The sequence below is a fragment of the Piliocolobus tephrosceles genome, chromosome 5 (genome assembly GCF_002776525.5).
Source record: "Piliocolobus tephrosceles isolate RC106 chromosome 5, ASM277652v3, whole genome shotgun sequence".
Taxonomy (NCBI): domain Eukaryota; kingdom Metazoa; phylum Chordata; class Mammalia; order Primates; family Cercopithecidae; genus Piliocolobus; species Piliocolobus tephrosceles.
In genome coordinates this window covers 162,365,024-162,391,312 of record NC_045438.1, presented here as the reverse complement: position 1 = coordinate 162,391,312, position 26,289 = coordinate 162,365,024, and the positions used below count along the sequence as shown (strand labels likewise).

General features: G+C 49.5%; 2 protein-coding genes across 2 annotated transcripts; both read right to left on the bottom strand.

The window, feature by feature from the left end:
• Window positions 1-10,951: 10,951 nt before the first annotated feature.
• LOC111548589 (nck-associated protein 5-like) lies at window positions 10,952-15,247 on the bottom strand. Its single transcript, XM_023221137.2, has 2 exons — window positions 15,002-15,247; window positions 10,952-12,751 (listed from the first exon to the last, which is right to left on the bottom strand). Exon 2 carries the CDS (start codon window positions 12,732-12,734, stop codon window positions 12,261-12,263), a length of 474 nt encoding a protein of 157 aa, XP_023076905.2. The 5' UTR covers window positions 12,735-12,751; window positions 15,002-15,247; the 3' UTR covers window positions 10,952-12,260.
• A 224-nt stretch (window positions 15,248-15,471) lies between these two features.
• On the bottom strand, window positions 15,472-24,863 carry NRN1 (neuritin 1). Its single transcript, XM_023221136.2, has 3 exons — window positions 24,174-24,863; window positions 19,816-19,960; window positions 15,472-16,685 (listed from the first exon to the last, which is right to left on the bottom strand). Exons 1-3 carry the CDS (start codon window positions 24,226-24,228, stop codon window positions 16,457-16,459), a joined length of 429 nt encoding a protein of 142 aa, XP_023076904.1. The 5' UTR covers window positions 24,229-24,863; the 3' UTR covers window positions 15,472-16,456.
• Window positions 24,864-26,289: the final 1,426 nt, after the last annotated feature.

The window sequence follows — 26,289 nt, the reverse complement described above, 5'->3', positions numbered from 1 at the left end:
TGACAGAGGGGGACCCTGTCAAAATAAATTAATGAATAAATAAAGGAAATCTTCAAAACCTATTTAAGCCACTATGGTTGAGTTATTAAGCAAAATTACCAAATACATCACTGGTCTATGACATAGTTTCTCAGCCTTGGCACTACTGACATTTTGGGACAGACAATTATTTGTGGCGGGGGCTGTCCTGTGCATTGTAGGATGTGCAACGGCACGCCTGGCCTCTACTCAGGGATGCCAGTGGCACCCCCTCCTCAGATGTAACAAGTAAAACTGTCTCTAGGCATTACCAAATGTCTCTTGGGTAACACAGTTACCTCTGGTTAAGAAACACTCGTGTATGGGGAAAAATGTTCTGAACGCCAACTAGCGACCGTAGAAATATATATTCTGTCCCTCAGTGTCCTCGCCCAAGAGTCTCAGAGAGCTTCTTTTCCTCCTTGTCCTTATGTTTTCTGTCTAACCTTAGCCCTGCATCAGATACTTCATTTTCCTCCTCCCCTCAGCTTCCTCGGGGAGAAAGGGCAGGAAAAGCAACTTCAGGGAAGCTTCTTTCCAACTGGAGCAAGTCAACCCCAAAGACAGGAGAAGCGGGGGACCTGAGTGGTGTTGCCATCACAGACAAAGTTTGCCTCTTGATTCATTTTGCTAAGGATCCACACACCCCCATTCACACTCCACACAGAGCCCTGTGGTGACATTTACTTGTGCAGTCATGGGTTCATGTGCCCCATTGCAGGCCATGAAGAATGGTTTGTATCAGCTTACTTTCCGCTCTTCTGGATGGTTGAGGGCAGCCACGTAGGATCCTCTGGAGGTGCCCAGCGCTTGCTTCTTGTTCCTATATTGAGGCCTGCTTACTGTTAAGAGCAAAAGAGACTAAGATGTTGGCCAACATGGTTGCTCACACCTGTAATTCCAGCACTTTGGGAGGCTGAGGGGGGCGGATCACCTGAGGCTGGGAGTTTGAGACCAACCTGACCAACATGGAGAAACCCTTTCTCTACTAAAAATACAAAGTTAGCTGGGAATAGTGGCGCACGCCTGTAATCCCAGCTACTTGGGAGGCTGAGGCAGGAGAATTGCTGGAACCTGGGAGGTGGAGGTTGCAGCAAGCTGAGATCGTGCCACTGCACTCCAGCCTGGGCCACAGAGCAAGACTCCGTCTTCGAAGAAAAGAGACCAAGATGTGAGCTGAGTGGTGGAGATAAAATCTGGATGTGGAACTGTAGTGATGCAAATGCAGAGGGGAACAAGGGAGAGGCTGGAGGTGACCGCTCAGGATTTTTAGGGACAGAAAACTGCACAGAAGACTGTCTGCCCAAGGCCTAGGGCCCAGCTTTGCCCAGGGCATCAAAACTTATAGTATGAAACAATGTTATAAAGCGATTTTTTTTTTTAAATTGTGCAAGTGTCAAATGCTGTAAATGAAACAAAATCAGGCAATGTGATAGTGCCTGTTTGCTGGGAGGGTTTCTGGGAGAAGGTGGCTATCACTTTACAATGAAAGGTCAGAGAAGGTATCTCTGAAGAGGTGGTATTGATGTTGAAACAAAATGACAGGAAGGAGCCTTACATGCAAAGATTCTGGGGAGAGGCAGAGGAAATAATGAGTTCAAAGGCAGGAAGGCTGAATGAGTATGGGGCATGCAAGGCAGAGAAACAGCAGATAAACAGTGGGGTAAGAGAAAAAGGCAGGCCTTGGATTAAGTAGGGAGAGACACATTACAGAAAGAGCAAATGATGATCCTTACCCTGATGGGCTCTCTCAGCTCTTTACAGTCCCTCTCAGTAGCAGACCCCCACCTGTGCTTGAGAGTTTTCACCGTTTCGTAACGTTGTACCTACTCAGAAACCACTGTCTGTATCTGTGGTCACTTGGAGTCCACCAGCTTGGTGCTGACCTTCTTCTCTTCATGTGGACAGCTGTGTTACAAAAAGACCCAAAGGGAGAGGGACAAAACTGAAAAAGGCTACTTTGGGGTATATACGAGCTTTGGAATTACCCATCCCCCTGCCAGGAGGTGAGGAGGGAAGAGTTCACAGTTGGTGTGTCCCTTGAGCAAGAGAAGATGACTCGCTCCTGCTGGGTGTGCAAGGTTTCAGCAGTGATGGTTGTTTTGTAGTAGCTCTGAACTTGCCAAGAAAAACGCATTATTTGACACAAGCCATTCATTTTGAGAAAGGCTATTGTGTAATAATTTATTTTTCTTTACCCCTTCATCCACAACCACGCAGAGGCCATGGTCATCAAAATAATAGGTCTTTTTAAAATTTTTACTTAGAAGGTTCCAGTTTTTCTCCTGTGGCCATGACCAAGGGAATATGTAGCAAAGGGAATGCTGATTGGTTTATTATGCAAGTCTGTAGGTGGGATGACTATGAAATAATTAACATTATTTTCATAAACTACATGAAAACCAGTGTCTTATATTAAGCTTACATGATTACAGCTATGCCATTCTTTATGTTTCCATGTCAGTGTTCTCTGTTTCAGATGCCCATTCAAGAGGACAGGAATTGGACCCACATTGGGTAGCCTTGTACAATGCAACCCAGCACCCAGCAACATCCTAAAGAGCCTGTTGACTGCTCTGGACCAAGTGGAGCAGAGCCCTTCCTCCCTTCACTGGAAGGTGATGGGCAAGAAGCACCAGTGCTTCTGGTATTTGGCTCAGTGAGACCCAGGTATTGCAGATCTGCCATCAAAAATATTTGAAAAGCCATATGTGCCACTATTATCCTTCTGCTCCTTTTAAAACCTAACAGGCAGGCCTAACATGGAGACTTCCAAGAATGGAACACCACCTTCAGAAAACGTGCTAATTGATAGAAGAGTCTGGTTCTACTATATGATGCATTCCACACCTCCTGGGCTCCTCTCTCTAGCTCTTTAGCCTAGTCTCTCTCAAGCTATGATAAGAAAGGCACTGATTATTTCAAAATGGTGCAAATCATCTGCTGTTTAAAAAGCAAGTTAAATTTCCCAAACACGAAAAAAAGTTGTCAAAGACACTGGAATGAAATTTCTGAAGAACCAGCCTTTTTCCACTGTGTCTCTCCATTAAAAGGAAAAGTTAGGCAAGCTTGTTGAAAGGATCAGCTTCCTGTGTTCAGCCTGAGTATATAGGGTAGCAGGAAACTGCACCCTAAATCTGCATGGACTTTTGTTACTGCCCAAGCACATGGCTCTTGCATGAATAAGTCCTTCTTGAGTACTGGTTACTAACCCTCCTCCACACTTGGTTTGCAGAGGGTATTTCCAGAGTTAGAAGGTCTTCCAGAATTTCCGAAAAACAGCACCAGATACTCAAAAAACCATGGTTTTTCTAAAATAATTAATGGGTTGTCTGTCAGTCAACATTTGGACAAGCTGAGTCTAAGGTTGGCCCTGTAGCTCAGGGCTTGGGTTTCTTTTTTTTGAGACGGAGTCTCGCTCTGTCGCCCAGGCTGGAGTGTGCAGTGGCCGGATCTCAGCTCACGGCAAGCTCCGCCTCCCGGGTTCACGCCATTCTCCTGCCTCAGCCTCCCAAGTAGCTGGGACTACAGGCGCCCGCCACCTCGCCCGGCTAGTTTTTTGTATTTTTTTTTAGTAGAGACGGGGTTTCACCATGTTAGCCAGGATGGTCTCGATCTCCTGACCTCATGATCCACCCGTCTCAGCCTCCCAAAATGCTGGGATTACAGGCTTGAGCCACCGCGCCCGGCCTGGGCTTGGGTTTCTACAGTGTCTGTTCTCTAGTTCCTTTTTGTATTGCTCATCTTTTTAAATAAACTTTGGGCATAGGTTCAACTAGTGAGAGGCAGGATAACGGAATGGTTAAACACATGGCCTCTGAAGCCAGGCTATCATGTTGGGACCTGACTCTCACTCCATCTCTGTGACTTAACTTCTCTAGGACTGAGCTTGCTCACCTGTAAAATGGATCACAATAGGGCCAACATCATGGAGATGTTGATGAGCTACATTAGTGAAGTGAAAAGCAGTTAGAACAGCGCCTGACCCATCATGTGTCCAATGTGTTAGCTCTTCTTAATAGGGGTGCTCTACTATAATTACTGAAAAGGGCTTTATTGTGGCAGCTCATTTGAAGAATTTGGAGGTCTATACCTACGGTGGGTTCCCAGTCTTTTGGCCGATTCCTGGAATACGTCTTGGAAGATGAATGTGGGAGCCTCTGAATTCCTCTTTCTCTAATCACTCAGGTTGGCTACTTCATTTCTGAGTAGCCCCTTCAGACACATACATTTTTTCCCCCCTTATGTCTGTTATTGTTCCTGGTGATGAGGAGTGTGTTTTAGGCTCAGCTCCATGGTTGCCCTATCTATTAATATATCTTTTCTCCATTGCCAGGGCAAGAAGCCTGAAAACTACACTTCCCAGACTCCTTTGCCTACTGATCCCTGTTAGCTTCTGCCAATGGGAGGCTCTGGCAGGAGATTGGAAGGTGGGAGAAAAGTTGAAGCAAGATTTCTCCCTTCAGCTTCTGGGGGTGTCTCCAGCTATGCAAAGGGCAGCACAGTGTCATAATGGCCCTCTTGTGGTTTTCATTTTCCCATTTACTTGTGCTTGAGTAACATTACTTCTCTTTATGACTCTTCTCCTGTTTGTATACTTACTGCTATTTTCCTAAACCATTTCCTGATTGACAGGAATCATTGTTTAAAGACTTTAGATGCTCAAATAATTTTGCTATTTGCTATACAAAATGACTTAAATCTCTAAACTCCTTGTTTTAAAAAATCTTGAAGGCTGGGTGCGATGTGGCTCACTCCTGTAATCCCAGCCCTTTGGGAGGCTGAGGCAGGAGGATCACTTGAGACCAGGAGTTCAAGACCTGCCTGGGCAACATAGGCAGACCCCTGTCTCCACAAAAAAAATTTAAAAATGAGCTAAGTGTGGTGGTGTACATCTGTAGTCCCAGCTACTTGGGAAGCTGAGGTGGGAGAATCGCTTAAACCCAGGAGATGGAGGTTGCAGTGAGCTGAGATCATGCCACTGCAATGCAGCCTGGGTGACAGAGCAAGACTCTATCTCGAAAAACAAAAACAACAACAACAAAAACTTACGAACAAAACCTATCAAAACTCACGCGAACACACATGGACAAGTGAACAAACATTACAGATTAAAATGAAAGAATATGCGAGACACGCTTTATTAGTTATCTGTTGCTGCATAACAAATTATCCTTAGACAGTGGCTTAAACAGCAATCATTTATTATTTCTCATGGTTTCCTGGGTAAATAATTTCAGAACAGCTTGGTTGGATGGTCTTGGCTCAGGGTCTCCATGAAATTACAGTTAGATATCAGCTGGGGCTGCAACTATTTAAAGTTTTGACTGGGGTTGGAGGATCTAGTTTTCAAAATGGCTCACTCATGAGGCTGGCAAGTCAGTGCCGGCTGTCGGCAGGAGGTCTCAGTTCCTTTCTATGTGGGCTTCTCCACAAGGCTGCTTAAGTGCCTCATGGCATGGCAGCTGGCTTCCCCCAAAGAAAGTAATCCAAGGGACTAAGGAGGAATACCTTTTATGACTTATCCTTGGAAGTCAAATGTCATTACTTTATTCATATTCTATTGGTTACACAAAGCCAGCCCTGATTCATTGTGCAAACTGACTACACACAGGCACATATACCAGGAGTCAAGTTCACTGGAGGCCCTTTTGGAGGCTGGATCCCATGTACATAGTCACTATGTATGCATTAGGTGATAAGCACATAGCCTGAGTGAAGATGAGACATGGAAAACTCTCCTCTTCAAACAAGGGGTCAGGAAAATTACAGATGTCAATAGTTCCTCGAATGAGAAAGAAGGAATGAAAGAAGGAACATAAGTCCTTCAGGTTTCCCTGTAGCCTGTGAGAAAATAAAACAAGCTGATGAAATGTTGAGCTAGTTGTTCTGAAAGGCATGAACAGGGCATAGTCAGTTGCTTCTTTTCCCTTTCCCTTTTGTTTTAGCCATCATTTTTTCATTCTCTCTTATCTGCATTGCTATGGATGTGTCTGTTCCTTTGTTTCTAACCATTGGTAGATACTCCATGACATGCAGCCAACAATTTTATGCCTCTACCCACCAGTAATACACACCCATGCTGCTGAGGAGGAGTTTCTGAGGGAGAAAAGGCATTAGCAAGAAGTGGCCCAGAGAAGTGTTGGCATTAGCAACACCTTTATTTATTTAAAATTAGAACATGCAACTACATATGTGTGAGGCGGTAAGGACTGGAAATGTTCTTTACTTAGTAATCATCTGTGCCAGGTACAGTGCCAGATACTGTGGGAGGTTCAAAGATGGGTGAGACATAGTCCCTGACCTCAAGGAACATATGGTTTAAAGACAACATGGATCAGCAGTCATCTAATTGTGATACAAAATTAAGAACAACAAGAGGTTATTGAGGGGCATCCCAATAATTCCGACCAGGGAATCAGAGAAGGGCTCATGCAAAGTTGAGCCTGAGAAGGGTCTTGAAGGGATACAACATGCAAGGGTGGATGGGAGGCATTGGGGTGGAAGCACAATGTATTTTAGCCTGGAAGAAGTAAATGAGCAAAGGCATGGAATAGAGGAGGGGATATGTCCGTTGAAGGAGCAAGAAGGAAGTCAGTATGACTGCAGCACTTGAGTGGGAAACACAGAGGGCTGTGGATGGGGAGGAGGCTGGCAAGATGAGATGGGACCAGATCCTGGTGAGTCTTCGGTGCCACGCAGGGAGTCAGAGTCACTCAGCAATGATTCAGCAATGGGAAGGAAATGAAGGTTCTTAAAGAAGGGAAATGACATTTTCACACCCATGTGGGAATGGGAGAATTAATACCAGAGACACTGAGACCAAAATGTGTGTCTCTGGTTGAAGAAATTATGACTCTTTTAAATTTTTCCCCTTTGAGTCACCTGCAGTTTCTAATTTTCCCAGTGAATGTGGACATGTGGTGAAAATTTTAAAATAGAATACATAAAATAGTTTTTAAAGGGTAAGATACACATGGGGGAAAAGGAGAAGGCCAATGAGAGTGGAGTGTCTGCCATTGGTAAGGAAGAACCTGGCTCTGGAGGCCATAGGCTGGAGACCAGCCAGGAGGAAGCTGGCAAAGAGGAGAAGGAGAGGATCTCATTCATGTAGTCTCCCAATATCTGCTGAGTGTTTGCCTTGGGCTGGGCACTATTCTAGGAACTTGCAGTTGCAGTCATCTAATTGTGAAATGGCTGAGAAATGGCTGAGTGGAGTAAAAGGATGGACAGGGAAGGGTTTTGTTTTGTTTTTGTTTTTAAGCTATAAGAGATTTGAGTGTGTTTGTAAGCTCAGGGGAAGGAGCATGTGGGGAATGAAACACAAAATGGCAAAAACAATGGAAAAGATAAAAGATGAGATCTAAGAGCCAATTAGAAGGAATAAGGTCAGGGTTGCAAATGCAGTGTGTGTGTGTGTGTGTGTGTGTATGTGTGTGTATCTGTGTCTTAGAAAATATGTAATTTAGAGAATATATTAGTATCTGTATAAATGGGTACACACGAGCACATTTTGGATCTGAATTTATAGTGACTCCTGAAGGTAAAGATTTGGGCAGAGTTGGAAGCATTTTTCCCTGATGTCTGTAAAAGTGTCCAAGGGCTCTTCAGAAATAGCAAACAATATACAACAACCCCAATAAATAAAGTAGTGAGGAAATGCAGTTTTCCCCATGTTGTGTTCCACAGAGCAGAGAATATTACAAGAGGATGGGAGAAGAATGGATACACAGGAAAACGTGCTGCACAAACGGTGCAGTGTGAAAGGTGGAGGGTGTACATGATACCAACATGCCTGCCAGGCCGGCTGAGAGTACAGAAGCCTCCAGGAGGCCTGGCCACCGCATGACTGGACCGTCCGGTCTCTGGACAGGGATTGATGGATGTGCCTCCCATGTGCTTTGATGCTCCTTATCCCCTTCAAAGTTGCCTATTTTGAAGAATTTGTGTTTGGCCAGAGTTAAATGACCCACTTTGCTTGGGATTTCTCTCCCTGCCTCAGGGAGAACACAATCCAACTTGTTTCAGGTGACAACCTGAGGAGGCAGGCAGAGGACTTTGAGGACTATGAGAGCCATTTTTTATAGTCACTTGCTGAATCTCAGCTGACCCTCCCAGGAAATGGAAAGATTGAGGCAGGCCCAGGCACTGCAGTCTGTGGCAACCAGGTCAGGAAGGTGCTTTGAAGTTAATTACCCAGCCTGGCATCCCCACAGGCTTGCTTATTTGGTGTTGCTTCTTTCTTAATCAAGAAGAGACTCCCATGGTGGTGTCTTAATGTAAACAAAGCAATTTGTGACTTGATTAACAAATCAAGGATGGACAAACATGTGCGTTTCTCCCTTCTCCTCTTTACTAGGGACTTGGACTATTCTAAGGAGTGTCTCTCGATGTGAAAGGTAGTGGCTGCCTGAGGTTTTTCTGGTTTGGTGTCTTCCTTTGTTTCTCCCTTCTTACCACATCCACAGCAAGGGATTCATTCCAGGCATTCCACAGAGACTGAACCCATTCCTTCTGTGTCCTGGGAAATGTAAAGGGTGGAAATGCCATTCCCATTAAAAGCAATTCAACATGTGATTTGTCCAGGTGATGAGGTATGTAGCTAATATTAGTCGCTGCGATTTATCAAGAGAATAACTACCTGGTGATAGATTTTTCATGAATGTATCTCAAGTCATCCATCACCGTGACAATGGACTTTTCACATCTGGGCAGGCCTGTGATGATTATAGAAATTAAGAACTCCTTTAATAGAACTGCATGTCCATTAAATTACTGGAGGGAAAGAAAGCAAATAGGAAGCTCTTGTAGCTGAAAAGAGCACAACAAGCGGGAAAAATAAAAAAGATTCTATGACAAAACATTGTGAAAAATCAACACACTTTTTTTTTTTTTTGTCCTTAGAAATTCATTCTCCATGTCTTCTTTTTCTCACAAACACCATCACCCCAGACTGAAAAGAAGCTGCTGCCTCCTCTGAATACACACATGGACAAAGAAGGGCCCTGAGAAATCCCTAGTACACGTACATCCTGAACGCCCAGGCCTCTCTGGTGTGATGCATTCCCTTAACTAAACTGGTACAGTGCAAATAATGAGTTGTACTAGTTTTCTATTTGCAGTTTTAACAAATCACCATGAATTTGGTGGCCTAAATAATATGATTTTATTATCTTGCCATTAGTTCTGAAGGTCAGAAGTCTGACATGGATTTCATCGGGCTGAAATCACTGGGGTGCATTTCTTTCTGAAGACACTAGGGAAGAATCAGTTTTCTCGCTTTTTCCAGTTTCTAGAGGCTGCCCAAATTCCTTGGTTTCTGGCCTCTTCCTCTGTCTTCAAAGCCAGCAAGGGTGGGTTGAATCTTCCCATCACATGACTCTGACCTCTTCTTTTTTCCTCTTCCACTTTTAAAGACTTTTGTTATTACATTGGCCACTAGGGACAATCCAGGATAAACTCCCTATTTTAAAGGCAGCCGATTTAGCAGTCTAATTCCACCTGCAACCTTAATTCTCTTTTACCACGTTAACTAACACATTTACAGGTTCCAGGGATTGAGTCATGGACATTTTTGCAGGGACATTTTTCTGCTTACCACAGGACTTACAGTTCTTTGTTGTTGTGTTTTTTCTTTGTGTTTCTTTGCCTCAAAATACTAATAGAACAAGCAAAGCGAAGGGATCTCTTAAAGCAGATTCCCAAAACAGATTAGCGTTCAAAAGTCAGCTCTCGCTCTTGCTACTTGCTGGTCTTGGGCAAGTTACTAACCTCTCTCCAAACCTCAGCTCATCATCTGTAAAATGGGAATAATACAATCCTCTTACAGAAATTGCGAAGGAGATGGGATGATGTTTGCAAAGCTTCCCATAACACCTCACAGGTAGTAAGTGCTCAATGAAAGTTAAAAGTTTTTAAAAAGTTAGAGTAAATGTGGTGGGTTGGGCGTGATGAGAGAGAAGAGACAGTTATGATCTGGATCTCTGTGCCCTGAACCCCCACAAGATGGTTCAGCCTTCCTTATTGCTCTCCTTGGGTTGGATCCTGCTCACAGAAGCCTCTCAGGCTCCCTGGGTGGGAGAGGAAAAGAAAAGTTCAGCTGTCATCTTTGCCACCCTTGTTCTGTGGTTGCTGTTTTCTTTTCCTTTGCTGCCTCCTTCCATCGCTGGCCCTCCACTGCAGACAGGCCAGGGGATCGCAGCCTCAGTGCAGAGCTGGCTCAGGCTGAGTGTCCTGAATGGAAGCTGCAGGAGCAGTGGGGAGACACGCAGCTGAGCCCCACCTCTGCCAGTTCACAATCACTCACTGAGCCAGTCCAGCACAGTCCAAGCCCTAAACTCCCCAAGGCATTTTGATTAGATTAGCTGATCAGAGCCAGGGTCTTCCAGTACTAATTATGCCTGACTGCACAAAAGTCACTCCCTGTGCAGCCCTTGCCACTGCTCCTGGGGAGGGGGACCCAAAGTCCAGCTGGCCCTTCCCCACCAGTGCAGGACACTCTGGTGGTGATCAGGGCCTTAGAGGGACCCAAGGAACCTAATGCAGATGGCAGGACAGCCTGACCTTCCAGAGCAGCAAGGTTACTTACTGGGTTGACAAAAAAGGCAAAAAAAGTGTTAGCATACAGTGTTGATAAGGATGCAGGGAAACTCCACATCCTTTGGGAAAATAAACAAACATCTTATCAAATTAAAAGCACACATACATACCTTTCTGCCCAGCAATCCAACTTTGACCAAACCTATTGTATTGAAGAAATTAAAATGCTGGTACATAATGTTGTTTGAATGGGAATATTTATGAACACAATACTTACACAGTACAAAAAAAAAAAAAAAAAACCTTGAAAAACTTAAATATCCATCAATAGAGGGAATTATGTAACCATTTAAAAGGAGATATTTAACTATTGCTCTTGAGGCATTTGGTTGCAGAGAAATACATATTACAATTTTGCAAAAATGGAGCAAAGCAAAACCCAAAGCCAACCTCTCTCTATATGTGTGTATATGTGTATAGCAGCATGCGGAAAGGCATGGAAGAACACTTATCAGCCTGCTACCATTTATTAGTGGAGGGAAGATGTTTTCTTCCCTCACTATACTTGGAATTGCTTCATTATTACAATAACTTCATTACATTTTTCAGTATTGGGAGAGGAATTTAAGATAAATGGCGGGAGTGAGGGCGGGGGCAGGGAAGAGAAGTTGTGAAGGAAGATAGAGAAGAAATCCTGTGCTGGAAGAACCTGGCCACTCCAGTTGGGGGTTTGCAGAAAGAAAAGCCAGGAATCTGGCCTGGACACTGAGCGGGGTAGGGTGGAGTAGAGTCGGGAGGCAGTCATTGTTGAGCGACCTAGCTATTTGAACTCAAGGAGCTTATCTAGAGCATCCTTTGAGAAGGCCAGAGAGGACCATGGAGCACGGGGTAGTAGCCTGTAGTAAGAGGAATTTAAAACGCTTTACCATAAAGAATAACTGCTCCCAAAATATTAAAAGAATGAAGTTCTCAAGGTTATTTTGAAGAATTCGGTGAAATCCACCTGAGGAAATTAAATTAGTAACACCTAGCAGGAGGTAACTGGCATGTTGTCGGAAAGAACTTTACCTATACTGTCTCATTTGATACAAGGTACAATCCTGTGAGGTAAGTGTGATTATCCTTATTTTACAGAGGAGGAAACTGAGGTATAGCGGGGTTCAGTAACCCGTCCATGGTCATGCAGGTGGGAACAGAAGTCTTCCGGCTCCGAAGTCCTGGCTCTTGGAAGTCACACTAAAGGCTGCGTCCTTCCAGGGCTCAAATCTGGACAGAAAGATTACACTCTCCTCCCCTTACCCGGTGGGGGTGGAGTGGGGAGAAAGCGCCTTCTTCGTGCACGTGCCAGGATCGCCGGAGTTCGGTGGGGCCAAGCTGAGGTTCCTCTCCTGGGGCTGGGCAGGGTTTGGGTTCGCTTTTCTCACGCCAGCATTCGGGTTTGGGGGCGGAGGCTGCCCAGGCGTTAACCTCCAAAAGGGCCCCTGCAGGGGGTGCTTTCTCTACACTGTTCTTCTCTTGGGTAGTGGAGGGGTTGGTGGGGGAACCACAAGCTACAGGATTACAAAGTTCCTAGACTCCCTAGCCTAGGGAGGTACAATGACTTGGGACTCGGTGTGGAGATGGGGTTGGGATGTCTTCCGGAGCCCGAAGCTGGCATCCGCAGCCGCTCCTTCCCATTCCCCTCCCCCACCAACCACACCCCGTCACCACTTCGTTTTCACGTCTGGGAGGGGGGCGGGGGGCGGTGATGGGGAGGAGACCAACGCTTTGATTTCCCTTGGTAGGTGTTCTGAGGGGTCAGGGATCCAGGGGTCCTTCCCTCGAGTGCCCCCGGGTCGGGGCGGTGGACCCCTCCAGAGGATGGACAGCCAGCCAGCGAAGCTAGAGCTCGTGTATTGTAGGGAAAAGTGGGGGTGGCGAGGAGAGAATGGTTGAATACCTTCCTGATATTTGAGGGAGAATTCGGCAAGGGGCAAATCTCCGGTTCCATCTTTGCCTGACTCATCGGATTTCCTGGGGTGGGCTTCGGGAAAGGGCTGGGGGCTGGCCTCCTGCTTCAGTCCCTCCAGCACCGAGACTCTAGGCCCCTGCGGCCCTGGCCCTCTGGGGTTCTGACTACAGTGGAAAGATCTCTGGATCCGCTGAAGGAGAACCTGTGTCGAGATTCTTGTGCTCATTTGCTTCTCTGGGGGTCCTGAATGAAAATAAGTACCCAGGTCACCTTTGTTCCTTAGCTCTGGCCCAGAGCTCTATCTCCGTCTCCAAGTTTCTCCATCATCTCCTTCTGTGTTTCAGGTGATCACCCACCTCTCTTCCCTTCTAACTCTACTTCCAGATCTTTTCCCCTCTCCTTTCTCCCTGTGCCCCCCATTTTCCAGGCTCGAGTCCTTTTTCTCTTGCTACTTTCCTCCCTCCCTCCGATTTCCTTTCCCACGGGCCCTGGAGTTCCTTGGGCCCAGGACGGGATCTGGAGCTGGCCTAACATGTTCACAATAAGGATCGTAAGACACTGCACTCAAGTGAACTGCGTTGTCTTGAACCCACTCGGACAGGGGATGTGATGAAGGAGGTCCTTCTCTAATCCCGACAGCTCCTCAAAGGCCTGAAGCCAGCCTGAGTGGGCCACTTGAAGAGCCACGGGCGGTGGGAAGATACGGAGAGGCTGCTCCGACGTGGGGAGGAGATAGGTATGACGACGTCCTCTGTGCGTCAAGCCCACTCCGTCCCACTCCCAATACTCCCACCACCTCATCAATGGGGCATGCTTGCCCTGGTTAATGTCATCTCCCCGAACTGCCAACAAGGCTAGCCGCTTTGCTGCTTAAAACAGATAACATCAACGAACATATGGAGATGTCATCATGATTAAACAGCAAATTATAGTCGAAGACGGCGCGATAATGATCTAAACAATCACCACAAGAAGAAGAAACGTTCTCTAACGCTCCAGTTGCAGAAGCCTGCTTTTCCAAGACTAGAGGCCCCTGCATTCCTAGGGATGTCTCCGTGCTCACGTGAGCGTGGTCCTCGGTTTGGGACAGGCAAGGGAGACCCAGACAGGACAACAAGGTTTGGAGATTCCCGGGGCGATCTGGGACTCCGTGGCGTGGGGGCTTGGAAGCGCGTGGAGGGGCTGAGAGAGGGGAGAGGGCGCCCTTCCTCTAGCGCGGCCCAGCCTGGGAAGCAGTCGGAACCGCAGTAGGAGCCAGGGGTTCCTAGAGAAGAACCCTGTTAGGAGAGCAAAAGAGCCCGCGCTCCCAGTCCCCGCCCCCTCGCCCCTGCTGCCCCGCCCTCAGCCTGCCTCTTCCTAGATCTTCCAGGAGATTGCTTTCGGAGTGGGAAGCCCGCGCTGCTAGGGGAGGGGCGTCCTCTGCGGGTCGTGGGGGGTCTCCCTTCTCCCCACAGTCGGAGCAGAAGGGCGCCTGCCTTTTATTTTGACAAGCGATGGGCTTGGTTGTGAGCACTTGTTTGCCCCCAATATGCAGAGGAAAAGATAGCGATAGGAAGCGGCGTGCTATGATGGCAAAAATGGAGAGGACCCTCCCTCTTTATCCTGGTTCTCCTCCCCCTCATTACATAGATTCGTATTTAAGATAAGCACAGACATTCTAATTTGAATTCCAGGGGTTGAACTCAAGTTAGAATCATCCTGTTTATACGCAGACCGAAAATAACCATTGAAAGGAAACCAACAAAATGCAACTATTTTCCAAAACCCCGAGCGTTTGCTGGTGGGTGACCACCCCGCGCAGGTAGCGCGGTTCTGCTTTGGTTTTGACTGAGAACCCGGGATCGACCGAGGAGGGGACTGGGTGGGAGTGAGCGGGCGAAACGATTCCCCAGAGAGGCCCCGAGCGGCGCGTGCGTGAGCGCGCGGCCGTAATATATGCTGCCATTAAGAATCGTTGCAGCTTCCAGCGCTCCGGGCGCAGGGACGCATGTGTTGCTGGAATTCAATCGCTGGGGGGAATGCAGATTGGGCTGCGACCCACTGGGTTTGATTTATGAACTGTTACACTAGCGATTGTTTACACATTGCATTTCAGAGCCCGGGCGCACCCTCCCCGCAGCGGACGGCGGGCTTCTCCGTGCGGGAACTTGCTGCAGCCCCCTCGGTCTCCCTCTATTCTCCTCCCTTCTTCCCACCCCCGGGGCCCCTGCAGCTTCCTCCCACAGCCACCTTCTCCAAGAAATCAGATTTCGATTTCGATTTCTCTGAACCCAGAGACCTACATGCAGTTCTTTCTCCCCCCGCCTACTCCAGGCCTACAGCCCCCGGACCCGGGTCGCCTTTGCCCCTGTTTACTCCGGAATGTTTACTTCTCCGTAAGGCCATGCGGGGCCTATAAATAGGAGAGGTGGAAGCAGCCCTACTGCCAGATCAATAGGGCCCGTCTCCTCGCCATTTCAGCTGAGCTATCTTATTAATTATGAAAAGATTCACCTGATCCCTGCCAGGGAACGCAGCCTCTCGGCCCCTCTGCTGGAGCCCTTAATGGCGGTTCCTTCGCAAGCTGCCTCTGGCCACCGCAGAGGAAGAGGCGAATCGTGGTTAGGGCCAGGCCTGCAAGGATGGTGGTTAGGGCTCCCACCCGCCTGAGGCGGGGGCAGCCGGCCGGCCACTGGCATTGTCTGCCTGTGCGAGCAAGCCCAATTCCTGTAAACTTCAAATAGAACGAATCTCTGCTTTGTAATTAATTAATTTAAAAACAACTTTCATTTTCTCTTTTTGAAGGAAGCAGGGTTTTGGGGAAGTGGCCAAGTGGCTTCAGTGAGGAGGGTCTGCTTGAAGGTGGCAGGTTTCCAGCAGCTTCCTGAAGAGGTGAGCTTGTCACTGGCATCCTGTGTGCCTTCAGGTACCCTGAGAACTGCGCCAGGAAAGCAGGTTGGGGGAGGAAATAAACGACACCCCCATTTCAAACAATAACTTTTATTTTATACTTCTCTATACTTTGTAGCAAATCTTTTTTTGCTGAATTTAATTTATAATAAACTTTTTAAATTACATCTCTCTCTTTTTTTTTTAAAATCAAGGCTCTTTTATGTCAAAATCTTTTTTTAGCTATATTTTAGATTAACATTTAACGTCCCCCCCTTGTGATCTATACCGTTGGATATTCAGGTATTACTGTGTGTGTAACAGCTAAAACAAGAGGGAGGAGGAAAAATTAAAGGCAGTGAACTTGGACGGATGCATCAACAACAGCAGATAAAGCTAACCCCTCAGTGACCATAGCAGCATGTCTTCTGGAAGCCTTTACTCTTACCCCAGAGATTTCCTCAGCCCCTTCCCTCTCTCCCTCCTATCCTCCAAACACAAAGCCAACAGTCCGTCCTTTCGCTTTTCTTGAGGAGAAATGTGCAGTGGAAATGATCAAAACAAGATACTGTGGAAGAACGACGTGAGCGTGAATTATTCACCGTATGCTTCGTCCGTGGACATCTCTCTTGAATTCATTCCCCTGGCCTTCTCCTCTCCTCGCCTTCCTATTAGGAGGAGCCCATCATTTTTCATGTTACTAGCATGATTAATATAGTAGGTGGCCCAGGGCCGTTCCTGAGATTCTTTTGCCAAACAACAACAAAAAAATATTTAATAATAATAAAATTTAAAAATGGGGTGGGTTTGCCGTTTTCTTATTTGTGTGTGAAGACGGACTAAAGCTGAGGTCCGATTTTGGCTGTGCTTGCTTGCTCACTGATTGGTAACATTTGGCAAATAAAACACAAGAAATCAAACGAAATAAAAAAGAGAATCAGGATTTCCCACAATCCTATATGAGTGTTTTCAGCATCACAGAGAATCACAACGTCCCCAAAGAACGAATGGATCTTCCTGTCGATTTCCGGGAGCATGGAGTGAGTGTGGGTGAGCGCGTGGGGGGAGCTGGCCCCACGCTCAGAAGGAAAGCCAGGTCGCTAAAGCTGCCGAGAGAGACACCAGGAGCACGGGGAACGCCGGGAGCAGAGACCCCGCCGCCCCGTTGCCGCTGCCGCAGAGTTCGAATAAGCTGCCTTGGATGTTGAGGTTTTTGGATTCTTTTCTCAGTTTATCCCACATATCTTTCGCCCCTTCCTGGCAATCCGTAAGGGCTGTGACCGTGCAGCTGTGGAAATCCTCCCAGTATCTGGTGAGGAACAGAATAAAACAGAAGAAGCAGGTTCACTTGGGGCGCCGGGAGGACCCCCGGCCTGCACCCCTGCGCCTCCCCGCTCGCGGCCCCGCAAACTTCCCAGGGTGTCCCCTCCCTACCTTCTCTTCACCGCCCTAGCGCCTGGGCTGCGCAAGGTCTGGACTCGTGGGACCTCCGCCTACGCCAGAAGCGGCTGTCTAAAGCGGGGGTGGGGGGACGCCCCCTCCTGCCTGGTTTTCCCTTCCAGATGCCAGGAGAGGACTCGGCAGCCGGGAGCCGGGTCGTGCACCCGCTGCGGCGCGCTGGCACCTCGGCCTCCGCAAACAGATTGCTCGCCCTCCTCGGGGAAAGCTAGGAAAACAGTGCTAAGCCTCGCAAGCTGCCGCCCATTAATGCCTCTTAGCTTGCAAGACGGGTTACTAGCTCTGAGCACGGCCCTCCCCTCGGGGCTTCTTACATTCTCCTCCCCCTAGCCCCTTCTGTCTCCCTCCTCCACTCCGCGGTACTCTCGCCTTCGCCCTCATTCTTTCCCTCCACCCACTACCTCTTCCTTTTGTTTTCCATTCTCCTTATTTTCCCTTTCTTTTTTTTTTTCCATTCCGTCTGCTTTCCTCTCTTCTGTTCCCCAGTTCCTCTTCCTCCCCCGCCCCCCCCAGCCTGCCTCGATCCTCCTTGCTCTCCACAGTCCCCGGCTCAGATTCGGCCTGGAGACTCCTGCCTGCCTCTCTTCTCCCCCGGGTCGGTGAGTGTTAGTGGCCAAGCACCTGGGGCCGGCTTCGTAGCCTTCATCCGCTCTTGCAAATCCCAGTGCCCCAGGCCTGCGCGTTGGATCCCTCCTCTTTCTCCTTCCCCAGTCTTTTCCGTGGGCTTGGGCCCCATGGGGCTTCCTCCCCACAGTTTTCAGGGTGTAGCGCCAGCTCCCAAGGCCGGAACTGCGGGGAGGGCGTGGTGCCCACTGCTGCCAACCCTCGAGGACCCCCCCACATTCTGTCCTCCTCTGGCGGTCAGTTCCCGGAGACTGGCGCCTAACTCAACCACTTCCTCCTCCCAGGCTCAGCTCCTAGACCCGCCCCCACAACCTTCATCCAACCTGTCCCTTTTGATTGTCCCCCTTTCTTCTGAAAACCCAAAATAGATCCTGAGACTAAATATAATCCCAACCCGTGATCGATTCCTGGGGCGCTGTCTCCTTTCAGAGCTGGGTCGATCTGTGCCTCTCTGTAACTCCGGGCTGGTCCCCACCTCCCCCGAGCCTTGAGCACCAGGTTACCGGTGCCTGCCCTCCACACAGTTTGGTTGTATTTTCTCCTCTCTTTCCCTTCTGCTGGCTGGCCTGGACGGTAAGCACATTGAAGGCAGGCACTGTGTTAATTTATGAGTACTGGAGGGACAGGCGGCTTCCAGGTTCCTCAACTTGTAACAAACAGCAATATTTGGACATGAGAAGGCCCAGGGAGGACAGCTTTCCTGCAGAGAGTCTGTGGAATCACCTCTGCTAAAGGATGCCTAAATTGCTCTTTTCTTTATGCATGCCCAGATGGTGGCAGAGTCCTGAGGGACCTGGTAGAGAAGGTCCCTGGGGCTGGGCAGAGGTGGGCTTCAGCTCTGTGTTGAGCAACCAGCTCCCCCAACTGAGTAGGGCCGGGACCTAGCCGTGGCCTGTGACCTCAGGGAGGGGTTCTCACTTTCCTGTCTTCCAAGACAAAAGTTCTGCTTAAAATTAAAATAGCTTGGAATAAATAAGTTCCAACAAATGACAAATGACAGAGGGTTCGGGAGCTGCTCTATATGCAACCTTTTCTTATCCTTATAGATACATTCTTATCCATCACAAGACTTTTAGAATTAAATGCCTTTGTTCCTTTCATGATAGGAAAGCACTAGCCACTTAGCCGCTGTGGCTCCTAGTAGGCACTGGGGCATTTAGGAAATAGAGTAGCAAAATTGACACCCATTTAAGTTATCAAAACCTAAACAAACATCCCTCCTTCCACCAGTCCCCTTTGCCCCAGTTGAGGAGACAGGAGAGCCTTCACAGTATACAAATGATGCCATAGAAAATGGTCACTCTAACCTCAAGGAATAAGGGGCACAACCTGCCTTGGCTTTATTGGAAGCGTTATTGTGGGGGTGGGGGAACACAGCGGTTTTTTGCAAAATAAAACAGTGTGTGTTGCAGAGGATGGGGGTGTTTTCTAAGGTCTGCAGCAGCTAAATTGCTGCAGGTCCACTGCAGTAGTGCTCTGCTGGTTATCTTATTGCTAGCGGAAGCAGTGCTTTCCAGCCAAGCTCTGAGAAAACACCACTGGGCCTGCCTATGAACTCCTACCCATCTCTCTTTACCTTTGAAGCTGTCCAGGTCCGGGGACACCGTGCAGATGTGCAAGGGGGCAAGGGAAACAAGGAGAGCGGCTATTCCAAACCTCAGAATCTGCTGTAAACTCAACAGCGACTATCACTGGACTACCACTGGACTTACTCTTTTTGGGTAAAGTCACTGGCACACGATAAGACAGGGTTTCAGCCTGTCTGCTAGAAACAGGAAGGGAGACCTGTGTCTCCTTGCCTGTGCCGGCATTTCCTTGATGTGTATTACAGGGGCGTTATGTCACGAGAAATGGACAGATGAGACGAGTGACTCTCCCTTCAGGCAAATGTAGTATAACCCCCAAACAATCCTCAAACCCAAACTGACTGTTCTTCAGAGAATACCTGGCTCGCTCGTTCACGCAAGCGAAGAGAATGATAAAGATTGCTACGAGGCAGAGAGATCTTGCAGCATCAAGAACTGGTAGCAACTCTTCACGCCCCTTGCCCTGGGTCCCAGCACGTTGAGCGTGCGCACCTCTGTGCAAGCCTGTGAGGCCGCGTAGAGCTGGGACTGGGTCTATATTGAAGGATCCTCCTCTATATCCCACCCTGGGCTGTGGGATCCCCTTGGGAAGTGCAGGTTCTAACCCGGGGGCCTGGTCCTAGGCCTGGGGGTTGGAGCCAGAAGGCAAGAGGAAGCAGATTCGGATTCGCGCTGGCGCTGAACGCTGAGCGCAGGCGGGGAGGCTCGGCACTCTCCGACCTCAGTAGCTCCCTCAAAACCGAAGTCCAGGCGGCCAGAAAGGACACTTACGTGCACACGGTCTTGATGTTCGTCTTGTCGTCCAGGCCCTGCGGGTAGTTGGCCATGCTGTCGCCCAGCTTGAGCAAACAGTCCGAAAAGCCCTTGAAGACCGCATCGCACTTGCCCGCTGCTCTCACGGCCTGCACCAGATACGCTGCAGGGAGGAGGCAACACCGGTCAGCAGCGCCACGACCCCGCCCTGCCGCCCCACTGCCCTTCCCTGTGCCACCCAGGCTCTGCGCGGCCTCGTTGCATCGGACGGCCTCTCTCAGTACCCAGCCGTGGGGCGCGCCAGTGTTAAAGGTGAATGAAATACTTGACCCAGGAATGCCCGACCTGGGGCTAACGCTGCGACTAGTGCAGATCGTCAGTGTGTGAGCAGGTGTGGGTGGGTGGGAGGTAGGTGAGTCCATTCCTTTCCTCCAGCTCCCTCCCGCATCTCGCTCCATATCTTTTTCTGTTTCCATCGCCCCCTCTTCTCACCTCCCTCATCTCTTTTATTTCTCTTTCTCCTCACTGCCTCCTTCGTCTCCCAACACTTCCCCAGCAAGCCCTGTCACAGCTCTCACAATACGATCTTCCATTTTGAGGTGACAGAAGGGGTCTCGGCTGCAGCGTGCGGGGGCGAGAACGGGGTGGGGAGACGGCAGGGCGTGGGGTCACGCAGCTGAACCCAACGCCACATCACGCGAATAAGCCTCAGGCTTGGAGCTCTGTCCTTGGTGGGCGCTCAGCAAACGCTGCTGAATGAATGAACGAATATAGTCCCTGGAAGCCACCAGCAGTCACCGAAATGGATTGTTTCATTATAAAACCGATTGCCTACCGTGGACTCTGTATTCCGAGTAAGACCCTCGGATGCACCCTTTCCCGCCCCACTGGAAAGAGGGCAACCTAGGCGTCCTGAGACCTGGCGCGGGTGATGAGTGGTCTGGAGCGGACAAGGCCAGAGGCCGGGCGGGGTCACGGATGGATGAGTCTGCCTGGGTCACCTCCGGAAAGGCCAGATCCACGAACCTCGGGCCTCCTTTTCTCCTCCTCCTCTGTCAGTCACTCAGCTCCCTAGACACCCTTAACAATCCACCCGCCCGCCAAAAAGCCAGCCTCCACTCCGGACAGCAGCGGGGAGAGGCTGTTCTTCTCCAGGTCCCAGCCAGGCTGCTGAAAGTGAGCTCGCCGCGGCCCGGAGCTCCTGGACCCAGCTCAGGACTCCCTGCAGAGAGCGGGCAGGGATAAAAGCTGAGCGGCGGGAGGAGGAGGAGGAGGAGGAGGAGACACAGGCCGTAGGAAGGTCCAAGCCCCAAGCCCCTGGCCTCTGGGCGGCCAAACCCCGAGGCGCGGGACTGGAGAGACAGGCACTAGGCTGCGGTCGCGCGGCTGTGGCCATCTCTTTCCACCGAGGCCGACGAACCCGGCTGGAGGCTGAGTGCCTAGCGGCCCAAAGCAGCCCGGGCGCGGGGAGGGCGCCAGGGAAACACAGCTTTAGGGCGGGGAAGAAAGGGTGAATCTCAGAATCGAAATCCGCACTGGCGCCCACGACCCTGGGCTCCGGCCTGGTCCTCAGCAGCGTTCTGGCGGCTGCGTTTGTGTGTGAATGTGTCCCGGGAGGACCAGATACCTCACTCTCCCGGTCCCCCACGCGGGCCCCTGTGCCCGAGCGCCGGGCCAAACGCCGAAGAGGAAGGTGACCGAACCCGCAGCAGCTTCCGAGAGCGTACCATTTGCAAATAGCTGCAGGAAGAGCGAGGCGGGCCTTGCGCTTTTTAATCCGGAACGGGAAGCGCCGGGGAAGGGACCAAGGTTAACTTCGACCTCCCCTGGGGCAGATACGTAAACCTTCTTAAACCTCCGGGTTCACCTTACAGCGAAAATTCAGTACCTTTGCGACTACAATACTAACAAATCGAACACTGACATAAAATCTTAAGAATAAACGAATCTTTGTTCTAATAGAACTCGTTCAAAGTGTAAATACACCCCACACATCTTCCTCTATAACGCATGTCACAAATACAGCTTTGAAGCGAGGAAACGAAATAAAATAAAGTCCAATCTCCCGGTCCACGTCTCTCCTCACCCCTTGCCTACACCCCCAAAACTCAATGGCGAAAGAAGCCCCTAAAATGCACTGACATTTTTTAAGGGGAATTGGAGCTCGCCGGGGGCGGGAGCTCTCTTGTCACGTTATCTTCCCAGGAGCTGCTGGAGAAGACCCTGCACACCGCGCATGTGTGAGTGTGTGCGTGTGTAAAATAAGAAGTCGTGAACATTTCTGTCTTTTAAAACTGTGACTCCTTGGACTCTAGCCTTCTCTGGGAGGCCAGGAGGCTGCGCGCGGGACGGGTTTTGCAGGCGCACGCGTCCCAGCAGGTCGCAGCCCGTGTGTCCCTCGCTGTCCTTCCTGAACCCCGCTTACGCGAGGCTCTGGTGGGTGACCCTGGCTCCTTCCCTGTCCTCTCTGCCGTCCCTTTCTTGTGCGGTTTCCATCCGTTCATTCATTCGTTCGACATCTCATTCATTCCGAATTTCCTCCTGCTGAGTCTTCTTTCGTGTTCACCACACTCTTCTACCTCCCCGCCCCCCCATCCCCACTTTTCTTGCCAAATGTCAATGATTTGGGACAGCTCCCAGCCATGAATTAATAAAGACCGAGGTTCTGGTGCAGGAAAGGGCAGACATTCGGGAACAAATACGCTCAATTTCAATTCCACAGCCAACAAATAGTCATTTTTAGACCGAGGTTAATGTGTTCAAAACGCGTCCCTCAGGCACGACCACCGTCTTTTTTTTTTTTTTTTTCCCCTCCAAACCTCTCAAAGTAAGGTTATTTCCTACCGGGAAAACAGAGTCCCAAATCTAGTCCGATTAAAATTTCTGTCTCAAAAACAACCCTGTCTCCTGCTCTCTAAAGATTCAAAGGTTTATTGCAAAATGCCACATTCACTTATTTCCAACATTTAAGAAATTTGCTGCCATTAGAAATATTATTTATAGCAGCAATTTTCACTAATGTCAAAGATTCAAAACAACCAGATTTAAAGCATTGTCGTTTTTTAGAATTAAAGGAAAACACCAATATCCTACATTCACACACTCTAAAATCCTTATAATGTTTCTGCAAAAGAAGATCAGATACTCAAAATCATGTCAGTTGCATAAAACCTCACTGTAAAGAATCCATTTTAATGTCTAGAGAACTCCAAACCTTGTTTTCCTTCACATTTCTTATGGAAAAAACATGTTATGCATTCTCCTTTTTTGTCCCAAACCAATTACCTAAAGCACCCCTCCCCCCAATACTGCAAGGATTTGTCTGCAAAGAATGCCACAGCCTGAACTGATAGGAGGCAACATTTCCGTTTCAGGAGTTTCTTTTTTTCCCCCCTGTTGTCCATTCTATTAATAACCTGCTTCACTTTCACTTTTAGGCCACGTTAATTAATGTTCTAACCTCATGTCAGAGAAGGGGGTTTTCTAGTGCCCTCTTGTATATCTTTTCTTCATTCTGGATGGTAAAAATGTGAACTTTAAAAGACCCTTGAGAGCGTAACTACGACTCATCATTCCTTAACATAAAATGGGGAGTAAATAAATCCTTCCACAACCAACCCCAAACAAACAAAAATAACAAACACCCGACATGACATATTCCAAATACTTCTTAACCCTTTCCTATATATATAATGCAGACACCAATGTGTAAAGTAGCAGACAAATGTGCCTAGAAAAGTATATCTTCGTAAATTTGGCTGAATTCATCCTCTTCAATGGTAAGCATATTAAAACATATGGTCTGGAGTTCCCTATCACTCTCAGTTTGCCCACCAGCAGGGTCTGCGGTGCCCGTGCAAACACTGCAGCTAGGATATAGGGGGGAGGAGGGGCGGGAGAATGACAAAGTTCTAAATGCAGCAGTCTGAGCCCTGGAATATCTTTGCTTTCTGCACATAAACTTTCCAGTCCTGGCTGCCTAGCCATTTTGTTCCTGCATTCACCTTTAGACTCTTCAAAATAATATCTTGCAGTATCGCAGGAGCCAGTACATTGCCCCAGAGCGCACCAAACCTGGTCTAAACCCAGAAAGGGAAACAAAAATGGATGTGTGTTTTGGAAAAAGGGGGAAAAAAACCCTGTCCAGAAAACGTCCGGCCGTACATATTTCCTGGCGAACATTTGGAATCTATAGCTTTAGGAAAAACCGATCTGGGACGCGCTAGTCCCCAGGAACTGATGCCCCCACCCTCGGGGGTTTGCCGGCTTCTCCGCACCCTGGGGCAGCCGCGGGCCCGCCAGTCCCCCTCCGCGCTTCGGGCCGGGGCAGGCTGCCTCCCGCCTCCAACCTCCAGCCGGGCTGAGCGGCCACTTACCTATTTGCACCGCGAGGATCAGTGAAATATATCTGCCGTTCAACTTAAGTCCCATCCTACGTTTAGTCAAACCATTTGCGACCGCAGACCTTTAAATAGTTAGTTTAGAGAACGCGGGGGAAAGCCGAAAAATAGGCATTGCCAACAAGTTCCGGGAGCGACAGAGACTTTATGCACGGGGAAGGCAGAGGGAGGAGAGAAAGAGAGGGAGCGAGGAAGAGACAGAAAGAGAGAGAGAGAGAGAGAGGCTTGGGGGGGGGGAGGGCTGGGAATGTTTCACTCCATTAGGAGGGGGCGGAGGAAGTACAGCCTCACGCCCACGAGCAGGCCTGACGTGGGGGATGACACGGAATGATTTTTTTTTTTTTTTTAATATAGACACCTTGGTAGAGAATCGCCATTTATAGTCATCAGAAGCTGGAATTAATCAGATATCTCCAATTAATGTGCGATCTGAATGAAATTTTGCCTCCCGGGGGTGACCACTTTCCTGTTCTAACGGTCACCCCTGCCTCTTCCTCTTTCCAGGGGCCCCCCAACCCCGCCCCCTCCCTGTGCAGAACAGGGGCTCCCCATCCCTTCCCCGGCAGGAGCTGGGGAGTCCTGGCGCGCCCACTCGATTGTTTCAACCTGCTCCCCCTCCTCCATCAGCACCACAGAGGATTCAGCCCTCTCTCTACGACGCAGGGGGGTTTAAAGGAGCGGGAGAGGGAAAAACAGCTAAGCTAGCTCGATTAATTCGAAAGCCCTCCTCGGCCGCCCGCCCCCTGCGCTTGCCTACCCTCTTTTTCTCCAACCCAGCAGCTGAGCTCTGGGCGCAGCCTGCAGCGCGTGAGCACGCAGCCCGGCCCCCCGCACGAGCACACACACACACACTCACACACGCGCGCGCGCACACCCGCCAGCCGCGCCGAGCGCCCCCATGCCCGCCCGCACACAAGGCATGCGAGCGCGCGCACACGCCCAGGCCCCGGGGGTTTGGTTTGCACACGTGGGGCCCCAGAAATATACACCGAACGTCCTCTGTGAATTTTACCACCTCTGACGCCCCAGCGGGCCACAGGCCTCTTCAAGGGACACAGCGACACCTGTTTTAGGGGGCGAGTAGGGCACCGGGGAAGGAGTCTCCGATACGACAATTTTCGGATACTAGTGATTTACCAATCAACTCTCAGCGCTTTAGGAAATTTCCAAGGCAAGCACTAGTGTGCGGACTTCTTTCTAATCTTGATGCGCCTCTTGGGGTTATTTGTTGGGCTACACACACACGTACCCACACGCACACACGTATATCACGTACGCACACGCACACCCGGACCCACACACACCTGCACTGTCTTTTGATGCTCAGCACAGACCCTGTGTGGGTGTTGCCTACCCTGCAACAAAATACTTCTGCAGCTGGGTTTGTGCTCGGTGCAAGGTGCTATCGACGACAGCTGGAGTCAAAATCGAAAAATTAACAGGGTTATTTCCTTTCTAAACGACTTTAAGCTCTGGTTTTCTTCCCTACTTCTGCACCAAACAGAAAAACAAAAGTCTAAATCGTAGGGTCTTTAATAAAATGCTAAAGAAGGCATTGGCTAACTTTAATCTTTAAGCCTGTGGAGAGAAAAAAAATGAAAACGACCCCCAAAATTTTGCCAAACTACACTAGAGGACGTCAAGCTGTCAAACTGTAGAAATGCAAACGGATTAAGGAGAAGCATTGAATTTGCTTCACCAGGCAGCGTGCCCTCCAGGGCCAAATTTGCCGTCCCCATACTCAGACATTTGGAGATGCATAGACAGAGAAAGGGGGAGAAAGGTGCAAAATAACGGGGGTAGGACAGGCTGTGGAGGGTAAGGAGCTGAGAGGGAGCCGCGGGGTCCTATTGCAGCACTTGGCGACGTGAGGTGTCTGCAATGTGCGGCCTCTTACCCACGTCCCGCGGGAGCCGCAGACTCCCAGGCAGCCGCCCTGGCCCTAGAGGCGGAGCCACGTCGCCCCGCCCTGGTTATGTCACCCGCCTGGGGTGGGGGCAGTTGGGGGCTCGCCTTCCGGCGTTCAGGGGCACAGTGGCGGCCCCGGGTGTTTCCTTCCCCCGAGCTCGGAGGCTCCGGGAAGAACCGAAAA

Bases quoted from the DNA above. Each gene is read 5' to 3' on its own strand.
- LOC111548589 (XM_023221137.2), bottom strand. From the start codon at position 12,734: ATGAGCACAAGAATCTCGACACAGGTTCTCCTTCAGCGGATCCAGAGA.
- NRN1 (XM_023221136.2), bottom strand. From the start codon at position 24,228: ATGGGACTTAAGTTGAACGGCAGATATATTTCACTGATCCTCGCGGTG. The intron at 19,961-24,173 runs GTAAGTGGCCGC...TCCTCCCTGCAG, and splicing joins GATCCTCGCGGTGCAAATAG to CGTATCTGGTGCAGGCCGTG. The intron at 16,686-19,815 runs GTAAGTGTCCTT...GTTCCTCACCAG, and splicing joins AACATCAAGACCGTGTGCAC to ATACTGGGAGGATTTCCACA.